Source organism: Pituophis catenifer, unplaced genomic scaffold (genome assembly GCF_029215685.1).
Source record: "Pituophis catenifer annectens isolate HBS135680 unplaced genomic scaffold, rPitCat1.0.hap2 SCAF_13, whole genome shotgun sequence".
In the NCBI taxonomy this organism is placed as follows: domain Eukaryota; kingdom Metazoa; phylum Chordata; class Lepidosauria; order Squamata; family Colubridae; genus Pituophis; species Pituophis catenifer.
The window spans coordinates 10,344,231-10,368,527 of NW_027256893.1; the positions used below are offsets into that span (position 1 = coordinate 10,344,231).

The 24,297-nt window shown below is 38.6% G+C and overlaps 1 protein-coding gene across 1 annotated transcript in view; it reads right to left on the minus strand.

Moving 5' to 3' along the window:
• WWOX (WW domain containing oxidoreductase) overlaps window positions 1-24,297 on the minus strand; it is a 633,895-nt gene that overhangs the window by 585,251 nt on the left and 24,347 nt on the right. The window contains exon 5 of the mRNA XM_070952739.1: window positions 14,558-14,664. Coding sequence (XP_070808840.1) covers window positions 14,558-14,664 — 107 coding nt within the window. The remainder of the gene's footprint in view (window positions 1-14,557; window positions 14,665-24,297) is intronic.

The following is a 24,297-nucleotide window of genomic DNA, read 5'->3' on the forward strand; positions in this document are numbered from 1 at the left end:
TTGCAATGTGGCCGCACGCGCGCGATCTCATCTGCACATGCACAGAAGCGTTCTGATGATGTCGGGGTCGCTGGGCGGAGGCTCCCTCCAGTTTTACTACCGGTTCTATAGAACCAGTCCGAACCGGGGGTAACCCACCACTGGTTGGAGCCCATCCTCAAGGAACTTCTCTCTAGCAGTGTGTGTGTGACACACTCTGCTAGAGAGAAGTTCCCCAAGGATGAGCTCCAACAGGAGTCCAAAAGCTGGTATGCAGCTCCCTCCTCCTTCCAGGTTGGTATGCAGCTTCCTCCTCCTTCCAGCTGGGTGACCTTGAGGCAGCGCCTGAGGAAGGCACAGAACTTACTTTCGTTTCCCCAAGCAGTTCATGTCAGCCTGTCATCACAAGCAGCGAAGCACAGGCAAGCACAAGATGGCAGATGACAGCTGGGAAGACTAAACCTCTCATCCCAGCGCCCAACCCAGACTGGATCCTGCAACATTATCCTGGGACATGTACATTTGTCAACCAACATGCCATGCATGCATATACACACAACAAGAAATTGTGCAAGCTTTTAAGTTCTTCCAAAAAAACCAAACAGAAAAGCAGGAAAGATTAACAGTGAAGTCACATTTTAGCATTAATTCTGAAGTTCTATGTACTATTAAAAATGGAGTCTGTAAACCGAATGTGTTAAATATATGCAGGAGAAGCAAAATTGAATCCTGTGATACTGAACAAGGCAGATCATAGTCCACATTATCTTCGAGAAACCCTGCAGAATTTAAGCTCTAATGAAGGGGAAATGCATCCCTATTTTCACTGAGGAGAAATAAGAGGTCCAAGGAAATCTCAGACCAATAAATCTAATAATGGTGTCTGGACAGATTCTAGCACGCATTTTACAGGGATACCTCTGTGAGTGGCTTGAAAACAGCACAGTAATAACTGGATGTCAGCATAAATTTATCAAGAACAAATCTTCCAGGCTGTTTCTCATTTCTTCATTAGTAACTTCTGCAGTAGAGTGGCGTACACATATTATTGCTTGAACTCAGCAAAGCATAACATAACCTATAATGTTGTTATTAGCAAACGAGATCTGGGTCTAGACACCTTAAGCTATTCATAGATACCTCAAAAATCTAAAAAGAGGTACTAAATTGGGTGCAACAAGCTTCAATCCCGATCCCATTACTATTAATACTGTTATTAATTATTGCTAGTCTAGGACCATAATAAAGTTTATTTCTCACTTGTTATTGTTATTAAAGACTTGGATAAAGAGTTGGAAAGAATGTTTATCAAGTCTAGAGTTGACAGAAAATTGGAAGGGACACGTAATGACCTGGCCATCCAAATAATTGGATTAAATAATTGGATCAAATAATTGGATCAAATAATTGGATTAAATAATTTTAATATGTTAGAGGAGTGAAAGGTGAAAATGTAACCCAAAAAAATGCAAAGTCCAAAAATCAAATCCACAAATATAACAATTAAGTATCAACTTAGCCTAGCTTGTCTATATAGTTCTGACAAAGATCTTGGAATACTAAATGACTGCAAACTGAAGGAGTTCAGCATTGTGAGAAAGGTGTAAAAAGGGCAAAAGCAATTTAGAGTAGAAGCAGTTTCCAAACCTTATAAAACTAATAAGCCTACTTTATTTTGCAATGATACAGCTCCCATCTCAAGTACTGTCTTAACACTTTAATAAGCATCAAAGAAACTGGTACAAGGAATGACAATGAGAGTGTTCAGGAGAGGGAGGGAGGGTGGAGATGGGAAAAGGGGAGGGAGGGAGGGAGGGAGGGAGGGAGGGAGGGAGGAAGGAAGGAAGGAAGGAAGGAAGGAAGGAAGGAAGGAAGGAAGGAAGGAAGGAAGGAAGGAAGGAAGGAAGAATGGCCATTGTAATATTATTTGTAATAGTAATATTGTACATATTTTGTATGTATTATTGCCTGTCTTCTGTGATTAGCAAGTTAGTGAAGACTGAACTGAAATTACAATAAAGCAATTGAATATTAGAAAAAAAAAATCTAACAATAAAGCAATCTGCCAATCCTACCAATTAAACAGAAAGGAGGTGGGTTCCCTCCAACAAATGCATTCAAGCAGAAGCCATAATACCATCCACTGCAGACATTTTAATCTGAATTTCCGCATGATACTTTCCAACTCTATGAAATCTGATGCTTCTGGGATTAATTGTTTTTCATCTGCAGCGTCCAACTGGCAAAGACATTGGTTTGGGTCAGGTATAACAGCGAAGAGCCGTCTGCAAACTTAACAATAACTTTGCAGTATTTCAATAGTATAGTTTGTTATCAACCCCAAATCCAGAAAACGGTAATTGTGAATTGCAAAGCACATTCTCTCATTCACAGATTTACTGTTAGCACTGAGATGACCTTAACAGATAAAAGGGAATGACTGTTTTAACAATTAACCAATATTTGGATACCCAGGATAACGTGAAAACTGAGCTTTTCAAATAAGATAAGCATAATCAAATATTACTTCTTTTTCCTTGGCTATATTCTCCACGGAATTTTCAAAGAGTGCCTGTTCGGAATTTGCTTGATTTGAACAGCACAAAACAAAATCTGTTAATCTCTTGCTGGCTCTTCAATCACAAGATTGTTTAATAAAAATACTGCGTTTCCACAATCAAATTTAACCATGAGGCTTATCTCAACGATCTCAAGTGAAATAAGGCCAAGCAAAAACAACTCTGGACAAGCAGAGCACACGGTAACTTGTTTTTACCACCCCCTTATAAAGTTATATACCAAGTAATAAAACTGTTCCCACAAAAATGATGCACTGAGAATCCTTAACTAGGTTAGATTAATAGAGGCCTCTTACAAAAACGGGAACAATTTAGATTGCATTTCTAATCTAATATTCCTTCTAAATACGTCTTGAGGATAAAGAATTGCAGAAGTACACAGATCACTGCACACTCTGGCTTTCTCCAAATGTCCCTTTCTCCTTTGTGTGTAAGATTCCCAACACTTTCATGACCCAAAGTGCTCAGATGGCAAATCACCTCTGAAGCCCAAATAAATTTTTAATAGGATAGGGCTCTGCATTCGGAAGCAATATACACTTTCCCCCTATAGCACAATCAGTAACACAGGTATGTGAAATGCTTCCACCCAGCACATAAAGTAGGATAAAATAAAAGAACATGTAAAGATTTTCGTATTTCCACAGTTCGTTTTGAATAGATAGTTATATCTCCCACTACACGAATAACATCAATCTGGCCCCATTTAATACTTTGCCAGATACTGAAAAAAGAAAGGAAGGGAGGGAGGGAGGGAGGGAGGGAGAGAGAGGGAGGGGGAGGGAGGGAGGGAGGGAGGGAGAGAGAGAGAGAGGGAGGGAGAGAGAGAGAGAGAGAGAGAGAGAGAGAGAGAGAGAGAGAGAGAGAGAGAGAGAAAGAAAGAAAGAAAGAAAGAAAGAAAGAAAGAAAGAAAGAAAGAAAGAAAGAAAGAAAGAAAGAAAGAAGGAAAGAAAGAAAGAAAGAAAGGGACCCATTTAATACTTTGCCAGAAGCTGGAAAAAGAAAGAAAGAAAGAAAGAAAGAAAGAAAGAAAGAAAGAGACTCATTTAATACTTTGCCAGATGCTGGAAAAAGAAAGAAAGAGAGAGAGTGAGAGAGTGAGAGAGAGAGAGACAGAGAGAGAAACAGAGAGACAGAGACAGAGACAGACAGACAGACAGACAGACAGACAAAGAGACAGAGAGAGAGAAGAAAGGAAGGAAGGAAGGAAGGAAGGAAGGAAGGAAGGAAGGAAGGAAGAAAGAAAGAAAGAAAGAAAGAAAGAAAGAAAGAAAGAAAGAAAGAAAGAAAGAAAGAAAGAAAGAAAGAAAGAAAGAAAGAAAGAAAGAATATCCTGACTTCCTCTTGCACTTATTGGTCTTATTGGTCACAAGATTTTATTATGAATTTATTTTTGTATATGTTCATAAGACTAATCAATTAATCTATCCATCCATCCATCATTATAATAAATATACTCCCTAAAAGTAGCACAGATTCATATCATTGACCTGCATGGAATACACTGTTATTATTCCCATTTCACAATGAGAATCCAATGCTGGAAAGATTCAGCAACTTGTCAATATTTACTTGTGATTAAGTAGAGGCTGAATGTCTCAAGGTTCATTTGTTTAAATTACCTGCTTACAAAAACTATAGAATATATTCAAATTAGTTATTTTTTATATACAAGGAGGATATAAATTCAGTTGTGCATGTTTTAATGGAAAAAATGAATCTAGCTGTTGGGCTGACTTGTCAAACTATGGAAGCTTAATCCAATTTGGAAAGAGCAGAAACCATACGAGAAAAAAAAGCAAGAAAAAAAGATAGTTATCGTGTCAGATTTCACCACAAGAAAGTGTAAGAGACAGCAGCTGACCAACCTTGTCTGCTGCTGAAAATTAGGTAAAGGTTCCCCTCGCACATATGTACTAATCGTTCCCGACTCTAGGGGGCAGTGCTCATCTCCGTTTCAAAGCCAAAGAGCCAGCGCTGTCCGAAGACGTCTCCGTGGTCATGTGGCCAGCATGACTCAACACCAAAGACACAAAGAACGCTGTTCCCTTCCCACCAAAGGTGGTCCCTATTTTTCTACTTGCATTTTTTACATGCATTCGAACTGCTAGGTTGGCCGAAGTTGGAACAAGTAACGGGAGCTCACCCCTTAACGCAGCACTAGGGATTCGAACCGCTGAACTGCCGACCTTTCGATCTACAAGGTCAGCATCTCAGCCACTGAGCCACCGCGTCCCTTCGCTGAAAATTAATAAGGGTCAAACCTGCTTAGTTCTTGAGTGGCAAAGCATCAAGAATATCAGAACTGCAGCCTAGATTGGGAATGGGTAGGGACACCCGGAAAAATACACCATACTTCACTTAATCCTCCAGGGAAAGATTGAAGGCAAACGAGGTCCAGGCAGAAGAAGAACATCATGGCTTCAAAATCGAAGGGACTGGTTTGGATAAAACTCAGCAGCATTTTTTTTGTATGGCTGTTGATAAAAATATGATCACCAACATGATCACCAACGTCCGATGACGGATCTGACACAAGAAGAAGAAGGAGGACCCCTGCAAAAAATATGCCGTTTTCCCGAAAATAAGACCCAACTGGAAAATAAGCCCTAGCATGATTTTTCAGGATGCTCGTAATATAAGCCCTACCCCCAAAATAAGCCCGAGTTAAGATTGTCAACCAGATGAATGCATTTAGTATCGTATTTCCCCCCAAATAAGACCTAACCAGAAAATAACCCCTAATGCGCCTTTTGGAGCAAAAATTAATATAAGACCCAGTCTATATTTTTTGGGGAAACACGGTATGTCAAACCAGACTGCCACCAAGAAAACTTCATGATTATTAAAAGTCTATCTTGACTTGAAGGTTCTTTGAAATCTGTTGATTGTTAATTCCTTTTTTTTTTTCAGTAAGGGAAGTCCACATAAATCTATGAGTTTCAAAGACTCAAAAGAATATTAATCTGAACCAAATGGATCTGAGTACTTTTTTTTTCCCTCCTCCATGATTTTCTACTGGAAAATAATCATGGCATTAATAATAAGATGCTCCCTGGAACTTCTTCTGCCTAGTTGCTAAATGCAAACAATGGAAATTTCTGCAGAAGCAAAATAAGGCCAATGATATAATTATAGTGGATCTGTTGGCAAATTCCAGGCTAATGTTATTATTTGACAACGCAAAGCTTGTACAATCTCCCAAGAGCCATAATGGAGGCTGCGTTCATCCTAATTGGTTCCAAAGCACAACTTTTCCTTAACAATCTTTCCTCAGGACCAGTAATGTTAATTTCTACAAGACTGTAAATAGTGTTTGCCGACAATACAAACATGGTAATAAGAGGCTAGGTGAGTAAATAATGTGGTTACCAAGCAGCCCATTTGCATTTTTATTTAAAACTGCCTTCGTTAAAAAACAGCTCAGATTTTCTTAGGGTGGAAGGAGGGCTGGTTAAGAACTAGAGCAGTAATTACTCTCTTTAGGGGTTCTTTTATATATCCTTTAGGGAATTGGAATGAAAAGATAAGCAGAATTAGAAAGGGAATCATGTAAAGTATGAAGTGTACTATAAACACTCAGTAAAGTATTTACCATAAACTACGTTGACCTTTTACATTAATAGAATTTACTGTAGTGGCAATTTATTACCCCCAAACTACTACAAAACCTCAACATTAATTCAGGATGAGACCTTCAGGAGGAGGAGGATTATAGAAGGTGAACAGAGCTAGGGACATAAACGTATTTCCACGGAAACTTGAATCCTGCAAAACTACAGGATTCGGACTCTAAAAAACAAGACTTCTGCTTCTAATACATAGAAGACAAAATGGGTTGGAAGGGTCTTTGGAGGTCTTTGGAGGTCCAGGGGTCTCCAACCTTGGCCACTTTAAGACTTGTGGACTTCAACTCCCAGGCTGGCTGGGGAATTCTGGGAGTTGAAGTCCACAAGTCTTAAAGTGGCCAAGGTTGAAGACCCCCATTTTAGTCCAAACCCTAGAAGTGGTCATCTCATCATAACCTTGTCTTGACACTCCTAAAGAATGTTGTGCAGTGGCTCTATTTCCACAACCCCAAGCCAGGTTTATCAAAAAGGTGACTTAGGCTGTCTATATCGGCCTGGTTTATACATTATGCTAATCCCTAAAAGATGAGTCCATATAATATGTGGAGCCCCAAATAAATAAGGAACATTTTGGCTTAGTATTACTTGTAAATCAAAAGTTTTGGGTTTCAAAGATCTACTTTAAATGAATGTTCACCATACGTTAGAGATTAAACCTAAGAAGAGCATCCTCATTGGTATGTTTAGAAAAATGTCTTAACAGTTTTATTCCCACTCAAGTGCTGAAGCCCCATGATTTCAAAATAAAGGTAAAGGTAAAGGTTCCCCTTGCACATATGTGCTAATCGTTCCCGACTCTAGAGGGCGGTGCTCATCTCCGTTTCAAAGCCAAAGAGCCAGCACCGTCCGAAGACATCTCCGTGGTCATGTGGCCGGCATAACTAAACGCCAAAGGCACAAGGAACACTGTTACCTTCCCAAAGGTGGTCCCTATTTTTTCTATTTGCATTTTTTACATGCTTTTGAACTGCTAGGTTGGCAGAAGCTGGAACAAGGAATGGGAGCTCACCCCGTTACACGGCACTAGGGATTCAAACCGCTGAACTGCTGACCTTTCGATCGACAAGCTCAGAGTCTTAGCCACTGAGCCACTGCAAATCAGCATCGCTCCTATTTTTCGTAGTGAATGAAGTCACTTGATTTCACAGGGAAGTCATGGCAACTGTTGAAAACCAAAGGGGAGAAAAATTGAAGTACCAATTTAAGTTGGTAGAAGATCAGAACCTTCTGAAATAAATCCATCAAATCTTCTGAGCGAACTAGAAAGTCGCTGTTATATTTCAAAATCTAAATTATAGGTAAAACGCGACTCACAACCTTTGGTTTAGAGCATGGATGTCAAACTCAATTGCATCATGTTATATATCGTGTCATTTTTTTGCCTTTGTGGAGCCTGGGTGGGTGTGGCTTGTATGTGATGCATCTGGCAGGCCGCCAGTTTGACACCCCTGATTTAGAGGTTGATCAAAATTTAGGCACTTGGTAACCAGCAAGTATTTATGACAATTGCAACATCCAAGGGTCGGTATCATCAACATTTACAATCTTCTCAGCCAAGTTGGGGGAAATCAGACTCACTTAACAACTACGACTCACTTAACAACTGTCCTGCTTAGCCACCAAAATTCTGATCTCAACGGCAGTGCTAAATTGACGACTACCTGTACTTTTAAGAAATTAGCTAGGTTTAAGAAATTAGCCATTAGTCCACAGGTAGATGGTATCTTAATGGTGCATCAGTGATGAAATGTAAAATTTGTTACTACCAGTTCTGTGGGCGTGGCTTGGGGGGTAATATGACTGAGTGGGCGTGGCCTTTTTTTTTTTTTACTTTTAAAACCATTTTTCTACCACCTCTTTGGCTGAAGAGGTTGTAAAAAAAAATGCTTTTAAAAACCTCTGATGATCCCAGCTGACTTGTCTGATCAGAAGCTTTTTTTTAAAAAAAAAAAAAAAGCCTCTGATGATCCCAGCTGAGCCGCGCAATCATCAGAGGCTTTTTTTTTTACTTTTAAAAGCATTTTTTCGGCCAAAGAAGTTGTAGAAAAAATGCTTTTAAAATTAAAAAAAAAGCCTCTGATGATTGCGCAGCTCAGCTGGGCAATGGGGGGGGGGGGGGCAGGGATTTTTGCTACCAGTTCTCCGAACCTCCCGCCTCCATCGCTACCGGATCGGGCGATCCGGTCTGAACCGGGAGCATACAAAGACAAAAGTGTGAAATAGTTCAGCCCTTCTCAGAACATTGATTTAATATAAATGATATCCACAATTCAACGATGGGCTGCTTGTTCTATTGGAGTAGAAGAGGCTCACCACATCTGCTATATAATCCAGACTCTTATTTTACAGTGGTTTCACTACCAACCATAAAAACTGTAACAGTGGAACTGTATAAACAAATTGAGCAGTGTTTTTACTGTAAAACACGAGCACACTATAAATATTTGTCTTCCCCTTCTTCCAGCGTCTGTAATGAGAGAAAGAAAATTCATACCATATGTTTATCGTACAAGGAGAAAAACACAACACACCTCAATAGTTCATCCAAGTTTGGGAAGCTGTTGAATCGTTTTAATTCACATTTACCTTTTAAACGCGTGCATTTCTTTATAAATCACTGTACTGAATGTTTCAGGTGTCCAAATGCTGATGGGAATATTATAGCAATAAGACCAAAATTGGGGAGGGGGTGTAAAGGGGGGAAAAGGGAATGATGCCTTATTTTCATACATTATCTGTATCTTTTTAATCTGTCATTTTATTTCTTTGCTGCAGAATCATTGGATGTGATACTATAGTGCCAAATTTCATGCAAAAAAGACTCTGCAGTCAGAATCATGCTCTGCCACTCAAGGCATGGAAAAACAAAGCAAGTACAGCTTACGATCACAACTCAAGATCACAATTTTTGCTGCTGAGCAAGGCAGTTATTAGCTGAGTTGTGCCCAATTTTATGACTTTTGCCAAGCAAAAATCACTGCAGTCGTTAAGAGAAGCATGCGGTTGTTAAATGAACCTGAAGAACTCTTCAGCCCTTTAACGATTGACAAGCAGTGCTAACAGTTATTTTTCCCTCTGCTTGTGATCCATTGGATTCAATTCTCATCACTCTGCATATTTTCTGAAGTCTTCATTAAGGAAATACCTACAGTTGGGAGCTGTGAAACCCTGCTCAATCATTACTCTTTCATTCAATGATGTCAATGTAATATAATAGGGAATAGGCCTCTGATTTCTATAGCTTGTGGCGTAGGATTTCGGCAGTCTCGTGAGCAAACGTGTTTACAAACTCTACTGGAGTGTTTTTCATTAAGTCTTAAAGTCAATCAAGCGAATTGGAACAACCGTTCCCTTCTTTGCAAAGTATTGATATTTTTTTTTTCCTGGCTGCTTTAGGGCCTTGGCTATTGCTGAGAGATTTATGCTTGACAATGTCTTTTTGATTAAAAATGTATCAAAGATCTGAGATTCTAATTTCCTTTTTGGAGGAAGAGGTGGCTCAGGTTTTTGCAGCCAAGAAATTAACACGCAGTTCTAAATTATGACCAAATCGTCAAAACACAACTGCAGCTAGAGGTCTATCAATTTGAGTTTTACAAGTGGTGAAATGTAAAATTTGTTACTACCAGTTCTGTGGGCGTGGCTTGGTGGGGGTAGTGTAATGTGACTGGGTGGGCGTGACCAACTTTTTTTTTCCTAACTTTTAAAATCATTTTTTCTACAACCTCCTTGGCCGAAGAGGTTGTAAAAAAAAATGCTTTTAAAAGCCTCTGATGATCCCAGGTGAGTTGCCTGATCATCAGAGGCTTTTTTTCTTTTAAAATCATTTTTTCTACAACCTCTTCGGCCAAAGAGGTTGTAGAAAAAATGCTTTTAAAAGCCTCTGACGATCCCAGCTGAGACCGGGAGCATTTCACCCCTGGGTTTTACTCCATTAAACATTTTACCCTAATAGCAGGGGTGAAATGCTACCGGTTCACACCGATTCGGGCAAGCCAGTAGCGGTGGTGGCACATGGTTCGGAGAACCGGTAGCAGTGGCAACACGAGGCTCTGTCCGCCCACCCGGACGTCATTACTTCCGGGTTTTAACCAGGAAGTAGCCTGTTTTTGACCCTCTGCGCATGCGCAGAAGGCTTTGCGCTGGGTCCAAAATCACATGAGATCTGTGCGCGCAGAACGCGCACTTCCGAACCGTTAGAGAAGATAAGTAGATTTCACCCCTGCCTAATAGACTATTTACTATTAGTGGATTTGGACAGAGAGAAAGAAATATACAGAAACAGTTATAAGGCTTGGAAGAGTGAGAGGGTACCCTTCTGTTTCATATATCTGTTTTGCATATCCTTTCTTTAGGATACTATTATGCAGATTCAATATTACCTGATGTTCCCCAAGAATAAAGACAATTGGAACATGAAAAGATGGCCACACGAACTGATGGCAACTCAAATGTACGTGGAGTATCGCCCAGAAGTAGAGCCAAACATTTTAATGTTTCAATGTTTTGTATGTCATTTCAATTGTTTGACTGTAAGCGACCTAGAATAGCCTGAGAGAGATGGGTGGCATAGAAGTCTAAGAATAATAAAATATTTTCCACACATCACTATCTTATTTCTTGGAATGCAACAGAAATGTTTGTTGGTAGGTATGGCTCTGTGTAGCGTGGCATCTTTACAAAAGATCCTTTCATGCTTAATTTTTTTTTTATTTTCCTCTAACAAGATTAATTTTGCCACAAAAGAAACAAGATGTTTGTATCTAATTTGTACAGGTTGCATTTCATGAATCTCTTTAAAAAGCATGTTTGCAATTCCAGTTGCTATACTCTGATCTAGTGGATTTTGTGTTCTGAAGAACAATGACTCTTACATACAGAATAAAAGTATAAAAAGTATAAACATCATTTGAATACATGAAAAGAGTAAGTAAAAAGGAATATTAGGACAAGGACGGTAGGCACGCTGGTGCACTTATGCACGCCCTTTACAGACCTCTTAGGAATGGGGTGAGGTCAACAGTAGACAGACTTAGATTGAAGTTTTGGGGGGTTTGGGATGAGACCACAGAGTCAGGTAGTGCATTCCAGGCATTGACCACTCTGTTGCTGAAGTCATATTTTCTGCAATCGAGTTTGGAACGCTTTACCTTGAGTTTGTATCTATTATTTGCTCATGTATTGTTGTGGTTGAAGCTGTAGTAGTCATTGACAGGAAGGACATTGTGGCAGATAATTTTATGTACTATGCTTAGGTCAGACTAAAGTCGGTGTAGTTCTAAGTTGTCTAAGCCCAAAATTTGGAGTCTGATGGCATAAGATATTTTATTGTGGTTAAAGGAATGGAGGACTCTTCTCGTAAAATATCTCTGGACTCTCTCTATTGTATTTATGTCCGATATGCAGTGCGATATGCAGATATCTGTGACATCTTTAGATCTGTCCCTGTAACATTGAGGTTCCCAATTCAAGTGCTAGTTAATGTATCCTTTGGCAGTCAAAATAGACCGACCAATGGCATTAAAGAGCAAGCTAGTCTTTCATTGGTGGAGGCCATACAATTTAAATAAAAGATAATTTGAAGAGAAATCTATTATATCAATGGATTTCAACAGACTCTCAACAGAAAGTGTTGACAAACCAACACAAATACACTTGATAAAGAATTTTAAAAAAAAACAGTGTCATTCTATTAGATTTAGACCATAAATCTATTGCAAATAAAATTGCCTTTTTTTTCCAGTTTAAGTAGCTTTTCTTTATCTTCCTCCCAAGATTACTTCCAAATGATGTAAATTCTGAACACCCACTAATTCTCTCCTACTTATGCAATTCAAGTAATTAAAGTTCACTAACAACTTATTCTTTCTGCTTCAGCACCTGCACTTCATTCATGTATTTTACCTGAGTCATAAATCTGAGGTATTGTCAAAGTGCCATAATATTAGTGGAATCATCAAAGTTAATTAGTCCTTCTCAATAAACAGCAGCAATCCCATTACAGAGATAGACTGAAGGTACTCCAGCTATTGTACTCTAAGATTAAATAGCATTGTGAACAATTAGGAGAGAGAAATGGCTAATAAAGAAAGCGCTCCACTTTTGAAGCTATTCAAAATAAAGGCAACGCAAAAACTTCATTTTCCCGTTCATTCCAAGGATCGCAACTTTCATATTGCACTGATTACTTTATCACACTGCACATGGGTAAAACAGTAAAATCTTCTGAAAGGAAAGATTCACATCCTCCTGAGTCAGAGTGGGTTCTATTTACCTTTACTACCAGTTCGCAGTGCGCAGAAGCTTCCTGATGACATTGGGGTTGGTGGGTGGAGCATCCCTCCAGTTTTACTACCGGTTCTATCGAACCGGTCCAAACCAGGGGCAACCCACCACTGTCCTGGGTAGACCAACATATGAGGACTATAGTTTCTTGCTGAAACAATGACTTCAGTTAAACATGGATCTTCTTTCTGCTCAGTTATCTTAACATTTGTCATCCAATGTTGTCTTTTTATCGAAACACACACAAACACACACCCAGCACAGAGGGAACATCTATTTTCTTAGATCTAAAGAAATGTTCCTCGACCATGTTAGCTATGAATTGAATGAGTTTAACTTCATATTAAATATTGTTTTATATCACATATTTCATTTCTATATTGAACAGTGTGTTTCCTAGGTGTCCAAAGTGTTAACTTATAAACATCATCATAATCATTATAATCATATATACATAAACATATATGCGATAATATCGTTATTGAAAAGTATACTATCTTCCATTATAATATTGATTATATAACCATCAAAATATTTACTCATCAGTTTTTCTTTCTCATATAGTCCGCATTTCACATAAATCCACTCCTCTAACCTCAGTATCTGTCAATTAACCATTTGTAGAATAGTTCCCATGTTATAAAATATTCCGAGTCTTCTTTTCCTTTGATTTTTAGGGTTAACCTATCCATTTCTGCACATTGAATGAGTTTAACTTCAATGGGCCTGGAGAGCATCACGTTAGGAAAAGCAGAATTAGATGCTGTGATGATTGTATGGTATATGCTAGGTTCCCTTAATGAACTGAAGCTAAATGCAACTCTGGAAAGGTAACAGAACATTTTCACAAGACAGATTCCATACAAACATTTGAAATACATTTCACAAAGACTGGTGTCTTTCATAGGTTTCCATTATATTTTACCACACTATTTACACTTAATGCAATGTTTCAAACCACACTACTAGTAGTACACTCAGTAACAGTAAAAAAAGACTTGCATTCCATCTATTAAAAGTAAAATCTGTATCTCTTTCAATTTGGCCCAAATATTCACACTTTGCAACTGCCAGTATTCCTATCAAAATTTTTAAAGGAATCATGTGTTCCATCCATCTTTTATCCTCTTTTCCATTTTGTGCCTTCAAATGTGTTAATTTAATCTTTAAATTATAAACTTTCTCAAAGAAAGGGCCTGTGTTGTTATTCCAAACATCTCCAATGAAATGAAAGAAATGATATATTAGGAATGATAGAGTCTTCTCAGTGGTGGGATCCAACACAATGGTATTTCCTCCATGGATATGACCTCAAGGATTGTCGTTTCCTTTCCAGCCCAAAATCAAAACACTGATTTGCTCAGGCATTTAATTTTTTTTATTGTGTGTGTATCTTTCTGTCTGTCTCTCTCTCTCTCTCTCACACTCTAACATCTATCTAACAGTATATCTATCATTTATCTACAATCTATCTATCTATCTATCCATCCATCCATCCATCCATCCATCCATCCATCCATCCATCCAGTGGTGGGTTTCAAAAATTTTTACTACCGGTTCTGTGGGTGTGGCTTGGTGGGCGTGGCAGGGAAAGGATACTGTAAAATCTCCATTCCCTCCCCACTCCAGGGGAAGATTACTGCAAAATCCTCATTTCCTCCTGATCAGCTGGGACTCGGGAGGCAGAGAATAGATGGGGGCGGGGCCAGTCGGAGGTGGTATTTACCAGTTCTCCAAACTACTCAAAATTTCCACTACTGGTTCTCCAGAATTGGTCAGAACCTGCTGAAACCCACCTCTGTATCTATCTATCTCTCTCTCTCTCTACCTCCCTATTTTATCTATCTATCTATTTTATCTATCTATCTATCTATCTTTCTCACTTTGAGTGACACATAATTACCTGATTTGCTCAGCTGACGTCTCTACATTTTATTAATGTCATTTTAATTTCTCATTTTTAAGTGGCATCTTTTCTCAAAATTATGCACCGATTGTGGAGCCTAGGAGTTTGAAGTAGGAATCACTGAGCATTTATAAACTTTAAAGCATAAATTTATGTATTTACAAAGCAAAAGTCCTTACCCATTCTTTCAAGATCTGGCGCATGGCCTCCTCAGCTCTTGAGGTGTTTCGGCAGGCTAGAATAACATGGGCACCATGGAGGGCAAAAGATTTTGCCGTTTCAAAACCTGTCACAAAACACATATTGAGAAGACATGGTAAGGAACACAGCATCAGGTCAGCAGGCAAATATGACTGCCTGGATCCTAAGTACCTGTGGAAATATTTATTCTCTTGACTCATCAAATTTCAAGCTAGCTTACAAAAACCTGGAACCGATACAAAACAAAGTCAACTTAAATGCATAGATATAGAATAAAAATAGCAGTGTTATAAACTCGACGATCAGCTTTTTTCCTGCTTCAGATGTGAATTCATTAGCGTGATTAACTGTTGCTCTTTTGCGTTTTATCCATTTCCTTTGAGATTTTTCAATTACGGGTTTCTTCAAAAAAATGCTTCAGCTAACGTTTTAAATATAACACAGACTTTGGGGGCAGAGTTACTTGGAGTAAACTAAGGTAGGGGGAAGGCAGCTGTAAAAGCACCGAAAATGAATCTGATGAACAAAAGCCTATGCAAATCGACCTGGCCCAACTATTTAAAAAACTGACAAGATCTTTAGCACATGGATTAATCTTCTATTTCAGTTAGTGCAAGCATCCCACGCTTGAGGAGGCAACTGAGAAAAAGGACTCGTTTCGTGTGAAGGAAAGAAGTCAGGGACCCTGTCTGCTCTTTCCAAAAGTAGACACAATATTTATTTACTTATTTATGTGTTTATGTATTTACTTATTTCCCACCTTTATTATTTTTACAAACAACTTGTAGGCAGTAAACATATCCAACACACCTTCCTTCTCCTATTTCAATCATTTAAATCCTCCTATTAAATCCTCGTGTTTTCAATCCTTATCCTATTTACAGACCTCCAGACAATCCCACACACAAATGCACTCTTCCCTCAGACCTTCATCCATTCCCTCAGAAATCTACTCGCAGGCGGTCTTCGTGCAGGTGTTCGGGGTCAGGGTTTCGACAGATGCCCTAATTAACTCATGAGCCTTGAGCCAAGTTTCAAAAGAAATCCAGTTATTTATTAGAAGCAACATGTCAGCAACTACCCGAGTGAAGTCAACTCTGCCAAACATAATTTACGACTCAACTCTGACCCTGTTTCCCCCCTCCTCTAAGGCTGTGTCATAAATCACATTCTCCAACGAGGCACTTTCGCGGGCTGTAGAAAACACGCCTCACAGCTCAGCTTCTGAGCTGAAGAAGCTTCTTGGATGAGAAGCGAAACGTCTTCAAAGAAAAACCAGAAAGTCCAGCTGCCTCTTGAAAAAGCACCTTTGATTGACCCCCTCCTCTTTGTGGCAACTTCTGAAATACTGGAACACTGCTATCATGCCTCCCCCCCAGCCCATTTTTTCTCTAGACTAGCCATCCCAGCTTAATATATTCTAACTAGAAAGACTCAAATTAGTGCTTGAATATTAACACAACAGATAATACAACAACAAAAAATGACCATTTGTTCCTTTTTTTTTGTTTTGTTTTAAGCAAGATGCAGGATTGGTTTAAATCTTATTTATCCAAAGGAAAAACACTATTAAATATACGCAGCTTCACTTCTAGCAGTACCCTGGGGCAAGACAAATTTAGTTTACAACATAGGGTATAACTTAAGATTAAAGAAACAACAGCTTACATAAATTTATACCATTCTGTGCAATTACATGCTTACAGTGTTTTAAGTCTAAGCAATTTCTCTTCCTTTTTAAAGCCATTCATTCTATCAGGCAACTTTAATTATCTGAGTAATTCACCGCATGCAGATGAATCTAGTTTTCAACATATGCAAAATACTTTTCCCTGTTTTAATTCCACTGAGCAAATGCAAGCAAAGAAACTTTCGGAAGGCAGTTGCTGAGCTGCTCCATTTTTAGTGGGCCATATGCTTTACTGTTTTAATAAAATATTGATATTTAAAAGCCATTTACATTTGTTTCAAAATTGGTTTCATACTGTAATACAAACAAGTAGCACTTGATTACTAAGTTTAAGTACTCCCCAGCAAGTTTCTAAGGAGCAGATCAGAAGTGCTGAAAATGAAAATGGTTGCTTAGTGCCCTTCCTTTTCCTCTAAATCTTCACAGTTAAGAAAGATCGGACGTCCCTTCTCAGATCCCTTCCAAAACTCTTCAAACATCTTCTGGGTTGATTCTAATTAACAATCATGGTTAACATGAACACACCTTTTAATATTTATTCATTGTCAACAGAGAGTGGAATCAGTTTACCAGCAGGTGAGACCGGTACAGTCCTTCTGGAGACACAAGGTCCGTGATGGCGAACCTCTCTGATGGCACATGAGCTGTCGCCCTAGTTCAGCTCCACTGTGCATGCGTGCACACTGGTCTTCGGGGCAGGGGACATGGGGGGGTGCACACATGTCTGAGGGCGGGGCATTTAGGGGGCCCTCGTGCTCATGTGGGGCGGCAGGGCGCATGCAGGGGGCCACTCTTACATGCATGGGACGTATGCACAGGGGGCGCATGCGCAGGGGCCAGGCACACATTGAATTTTGGGGGTTCAGGCATGTGCTTTGGGCACTCGGTCCGGAAAATGTTAGCCATCACTGCACTAGGTTATTTTATGGAACGTGCCCTGAGTTTCAATCCTTTCCTAGTTTTGGAGAATCCTCTCAACTGTTTTGCAAACGTCTTACTGAAATATTGAAGGTAGCCCAATATGAAATATCCCCTACATAAAACTGTACAGGTCATCTTCAAATTACAATCCTCAAGTTACCTATACATTTTTTTTTACAGTAAAGAAATACAATCATTCATTTACTGATCATTCAGTGTCACAATGGCACTGGAAAAAAGTGAGTTATGAGATTGTTCACTTACAGCTGTTTGCAGCATCCTGTGGTCACGTGATCAAAATTGGGACACTTAGCAACTGCCATGTATTTATGATGGTTGCAGTGTCCCGGAGGTCATGTGATCTCTTTTTGCGACTTTCTGACAAACAAAGTTAATGGGGAAGCCAGATTCACTTTACAACCAACTTAATGTTCTGCCCCAGCTACAGATCCCAAAGAAAACAGCACGCACAAAGTTTGTACAAAACTTAATTTACTAAAATAACTCAGTCTTTTCCAAACAAAGGCTGTTAATAAACTTTCTTAACAGCCTACAAGAAACCAAAGATAAAGTAATCACAATCTTACTAAGGTTGGCAGAAAGCCCAGAAGCAATTTGCAGAGAATCCAGACGCGAAGTAGAGTGAACTAAAGTTGTTCCCTACAACTTGCTTCAGTCGGCGTTCCTCCTTAAATAGGCTAAGGGAGTGGCTAATTAGCCCCAAGCACCACACCAGCCTCCTCATTGTCGGAATCAGCAACAATCTGCACAGGCCGCTGACGGGCCACAACACTTAACAACTGTGCAATTCACTTAACAACTGTAGCAAGAATGGTCGTAAAACGGGACAAAACTCACTTAACAGCTGCCTTGCTTGGCAATGGAAGTTTTGGGCTCAAATGTGTTTGTGTGCTGAGGATTACATGTAATTTAAAAAAAAATAGAAGTAAAAGATATAAGAAGAAAGTTCAGTTTATCTTCATAATAAAACCGGTGTGAATATTAATAATGTATACACAAAAGACTGTTGTAATAATGCTCAGTATAAAGCTGTATGTAGCTCAAATAACAAAGTCTAAGCTGAATTTCCCCTGACAATCTATTTTAAATGGCAACAAGCCGACAAACAATACGGCTCACCCCATATTAATCATTTCTTTTTTTAAAAAAAAAATGAAATTCCACTAGCGTTCAGTGTTCTGTTCTTCATTAAACCATTAATATTTTATAATATATGGTATTTTCGGTAAACTGTTAGCCTCTGGATTTCCTGAGGTAACCGCTGCCAGATATCTGAAGCAACACAGACATTTTATACACCATCACTGGAGTGTAAGATAAATTATCATCTCATGTATGATATACAGAAGAAACCTCTGTTTATTTTGGTTCATTAAAGTACTAAAGTGTTTATATCTTGATATTTTATTTTACTTCAGTTCCAAAGGCTTTATCAAACAGTAGAGTATAAAATAAATTAGAATGCCCAATTAGAAAAAGATACGGTACATCTCAAGGAATAAGATGATCAGCCAACATAGTTTCTTCCTACAATCATGTTTCTCAGAGACCTTTGAGACATCAAGCACTGGGCAGAATTTTTCAAAAGTGGAACAAGATTGAATTATTGGGGTTCAGAGCATACCTTAAATATTTTGAGGAAGCAGAAAAACATTCTGCATTTTCCAGCTATTCAACTTAACCCAATCATGCCTCAAGAACCCAACTTTGTTTCCCATCCCAATTCTCTATCAGATGATGACTAAATCAAGAAACTTATTAATTGGATTTGTAAAGACCACTAGTCTATTAGGAAATTTGAAGGATTTAGTTTTAAAGTAGCTACCATTAAAACTGACACCAACCAGAGCATAAAGGTAAAGATAAAGGTTCCACTCGCAAATATGTGCTAGTCATTCCCAACTCTAGGGGGCAGTGCTCATCTCCATTTCTAAGCCAAAGAGCCAGCGTTGTCCAAAGACGTCTCCGTGGTCATGTGGCGGCATGACTAAATGCCAAAGGCGCACGGAGCGCTGTTACCTTCCCACCAAAGGTGGTCCCTATTGTTCTACTTGCATTTTTTACATGCTTTCGAACTGCTAGGTTGGTAGAAGCTGGGACAAGTAACGGGAGCTCACCCCATTACGTGGCACTAGGGATTCGAACCGCTGAACTGCCGATCGACAAGCTCAGCATCTTAGCCACTGAGCCACTACATCAACCAGAGCATAGAACAACTCAAAGAAGTAGCATAAGATCGGAAGGTATGGAAAGACCTGGCCTATAGAATTGACAAGAGTCAGACACGACTGAAATGGATAACATCATCATCATCATTGTGATTTGCAAATAAAACATACTTTGGGGATTAGCATGATATATATCACTTATTCAACCAACCATGGTTAAATGTCATTTCAAAAAACCCTGGTTAAGTCAATCATAAACTTAATGCAAGAAAAGCAGAATGCTTTTTTCAGAAGTACATATTTCACATTAGTTGTCTGATTTAAGAATTAATTTGGCAAACCCTATATATACAAAGCACTAGATTCTGTAAAGTTGACCAAAAACTTAAACTGTATCATGCTTAATAGTTTGAATATGCTTCTACAGAACATGTGCATTCTGCAAAGATTTAAAAAATGAAGATGAAATATAAGCAAAATATATTGGCTAAATTCCATTGTTATTTTCTAAGTCTACTTCATTAAAATAAAAGCCAGCATCAAGAATATTAAGATTTGTTTATTTTTTTAAAAAAATGGTTTGAAAAAGGCAAGGTAGAATTTTGATATCTACTACCGTGGGAATAAAAAGTACTTTAACATGGTACATGCCAACTTTATATATACTGTATAAATATATACATGCACACAGCTTTTAGACCAAATAGAGTTCCAGTTTAAACATTTAAATTATCTACTTCTCTTTGGAAATTGCAAAAACGTATTTCACATAGAATTAGGCACAAAAATGTGTGATTTAATAGGTATTTTCAGAGAATATTGAGCTATCTAGGCGGATCGCTGGGCAGGGGGCGATAAAAAGGCTGGATATTTTGATATAGTAAGATTATCTCTATGAGGCTGCCTTTGAGAAGCACTCAGAAAGGTCAATCATCCCAAAATGTAATAGCCAGAATACTGCCTGGAGCTACTTATGGCAAGATGCAATTTCTTCATTAAAACAGTTTCATTGGCTTATGAACTGTTCCCAGACAAATTAGAAAGCCGTCTATAAATGTTGAAGGCTCAAAAGGCTTAGGAGATAAAGTACCTAAAGGATCAGTAAGAATTTGGCCATTTACTGTTCATTATTTGATAAGAATCTGCCTAGTTATTAAGCTCTTGTGTAGAAGCTATCATTCTGGTCCCATTAATGCTCGACTTACATTATCTCATATTCAAGAACGTACCTACACAGGGGTGGTACCTGTTCTCACACCGGCTATTTCCTTGCAGCATTAAAGCCCTCTTTTCCAGTAAACATTTGACTAAATCATGAGTTTTAAACTCATGATGTAGTTTTAAAATAGTTTGCTACCAGATATTCAAATTTTTTTTTTTTTTTTTTTTTTAAAGGGTAGAAAGTCACCTTGGTAAACGAATGGACGAACTAAATATATTTTAGAGCCGGTGTACTAACCTCAATAAGGGACACGGTGGCTCAGGGGCTAAGATGCTAACATACCCACTTCCTGCAAGCAAATACAAAATAAAACGTGGAGTTTTACACAAGGCTAGTCAATCAACCATTTTTCCCAGCTGCTATTAGTTTAGGACAACTTTAAAAGTGCCAGAAATTTCATTTTCCTCGTTTATAAAGTATTATGTTTTGCTCCTTTTACAGCCTCCCGCTTACATTTTTCTTTTCCTTTGCCCAACCTACAACCTGTCCTTTTTATTTTACAATGGAGAAGTCACAGAACATTTAGAGCAAAGAAAAATTTGTCACCTACTTTTGCAATTAAAACAAAAGGCAGAAGTTGCCTTCTGGGATAATGGCGGGAACAATGATACCTATGAGTATAAATATATGCTTTTTTTTTTTTTTTGGTTCCCCCAGAAAAAGAAGAAACAGGATCCAGCCTCATAACAGCGGTTTCTTTCAGATGTAGCAATTCCGCTGCAGCTCCTGTGAGCAGGCCAACTGCAGAAGAGAGCACTAATTAAGCATTAAGGAAAAACAAAATTAGTTGCATGTTTTAAATCTCCTTTTGGCAAGTACAATAGTGCAATATTAATACAAGCAGTTTCATAAGATTAAAAAGGCATATTTCAAGCCGGATGAAATTGGAAGACTGTTTCGTCAGCGAAACGATGCTGGATCCTTCAAGCATTAAGCCAACACATTTTCTCAGCGTTGAGGAAACAAGTGCAACTTCGAGGAAAAAGAAAATGGAACAAAATGGCAGTTTCCTCACACTGATGTTCCATTCACTGTTTCCTTTGCCCACTTACAATGATGAAACAAACTTTTATTAACGAAAGTTAGCATTCTACCCAGTATGAGTTTAAAGTTACTAAAGTACAGGTAATCCTTGACTTACGAGCACAACTGAGCCCAAAATTTATCTTGCTAAGTGAGACAGTTATTAAGTGAATTTTGCCCCGTTTTACGACCTCTCTCGCCACAGTTGTTAAGTGAATCACTGCAGTCGTCAAGTTCTGTCGTCAATTCGGTTGTTAAGCGAATCTGGCTTCCCCATGGACTTTGCTTGTCAGAAGGTCGCAAAAGGTGATTCCATGATGCCAGGACATTGCAACCGTCATAAATATGAGTCATAAATTTTGAACATATGACCATGTGGATGCTGTAACAGTTGTTAAGTGTGAAAAACGGTCATTAATCGCTTTTTTCAGTGCCATTATAACTTCAGAAGGGAACTAAATTAACTGTTGTAACACGAGGACTACTTATAATTTAAAAAATGACATTTACATAATGGTATTGAAGCAATGCCTTCTTGTGGAACCTGGGGGGGTGTCTTCTCAGTAGTAGCCCCTATCTTAGAACACCTTCCTCCTGACATCTCATTGGTCTTGTGTCTGCTAGCCCATTCACAGTTATCAAAAACCAAAACTGGAGATATTCTTACTAGGTATGTTAGCAGGGAACTATAGCTCAGTGGCTAAAGACACTGAGCTTGTCAATCAAAAGGCTGGCAATTCAGCGGTTCGAATCCCTAGTGCCGCGTAACGGGGTGAGCTCCCGTTACTTGTCCCAGCTTCTGCCAACCTACCAGTTCGAAAGCACGTAAAAAATGCAAGTAGAAAAATAGGGACCCCCTTTGGTGGGAAGGTAACAGCGTTCCGTGCGCCTTTGGCGTTTAGTCATGCTGGCCACGTGACCACGGAGACGTCTTTGGACAGCACTGGCTTTTCGGCTTTGAAACGGAGATGAGCACCGCCCCCTAGAGTCGGGAGCGAGTAGCACATATGTGTGAGGGGAATCTTTACCTTAATAATAAAAAAAATATTTAATATTACATGTATTAACAGCGGCTAGAATTGTCTACAGGCAAAACTGGAAAAATGAAAACATACCAGCTGAAGAAATGGCGATAAAGAAAATATTAGACTGCGCAGTGATGGATAGGCTGACAACGGAAATAAAAGATAAAGGAGAAATGGAGTATTATTTGATTTGGAATGTATGGTATAACTGGTTAGATAGTTATATCTAACTGCATTGCCCTGACAATGCAAAGATTAGGAGATGAAGAATATATAGTATTATAGTAGGATGTTATACGATGTTAAAAGTAAAAAAATATTCAGAATTACTTGGGTAATTCTACTTACAATCCCTAAGGATTATTTTGCTGTATGGTTGCTTTGTGTTTATTTTTAATTTGATCAAAGAGGGAATGGAAATTACTCAGAATCCTTTTGGGTTGGAATGGCACAATATCCCTAACAATAAAGCAATAATGATGGTTATTCAGGGTTCTAAAGGAATAAAATGTATTCAAAATGCATCTCTATAACTAAGCAAGTCACATTTCAATTCATTAGATTATTTCTGGGGCAAAGAATAAAATTCAAAGGTTTCCAAAATGCTCCCAAGAATGACATATACTACAATGGCACAGATTGTAATGAATTTTGTTTATTTTATATTTCTGAATGTTCTGTGTTTCAACTGAACTTCAGGTGCACAAGTATATCTGATCAGGTACCGGGGTTCATAAAATTTCTGACTTCTAGCAAGTTTAAAAGTCACTTGATGTTCATTTACAGGGTGACTGTTCTAAGCATCAAGAACTGTTGCACCACAATTTCATTTTTTACTGTGTACTGTTCTACCTGGTTTCCAACTAATTTTGTTTTAGTTTTATCCTATGAAATATATCACGCCTTTCAATGTTCATGTTAAAACTGTAAAATAGGCTAAATGCAACTAGCTTTTTTCATGTTAAAGAGTGTGAAAATAATTGTGTAAGCTCTGGCTACAGAGACAAACTTGCTAATTCAAATGCCTCCTTTGGATAGGAAAATTTTCTTCTCTGTCTCTCTCTCTCTCTGTGTTTCTCTCTCTGTCTCTCTCTGTCTCTCTCTCTCTCCTTTTTTTTTCTCTCTGTCTCTCTGTCTCTCTGTCTCTCTCTCTCTCTGTGGATAGGAAAATTTTCTTCTCTGTCTCTGTTTCTATCTCTGTCTCTCTCTGTCTCTCTCTGTGTCTCTCTGTCTGTCTCTCTCTCGCTCTCTTTGGATAGGAAAATTTTCATCTCTGTCTCTTTCTCTCTTTCTCTCTGTTTCTCTGTTTCTAGAAAAGCCAAATTGCTGCTTCAGGAGTCAAATGTCAGCAATGTTAAAGGCAACAGAACATTTCTTAAAATATATTTGACCCTGAGCTGCATGTTTTGCCAAACTCAGTCCTTTTGAAAACTCCTTTCTCGTATCAAGAACAAACGCTGCCTAGCATTTGCTCTGGAGAAACTTTCAAGATACAGAAATTACTCATGGTTATTTGCCACGGCACCATCCCAAATATAAGCACCAAGTTCTTGATGAAAATCTCCACTTTCAGAGAAGCGTATCATACATGCAGCGTCTAGGTAGCAAGATAATCCCCTTATGATGCTCAGAAAGACATTCCCTATGA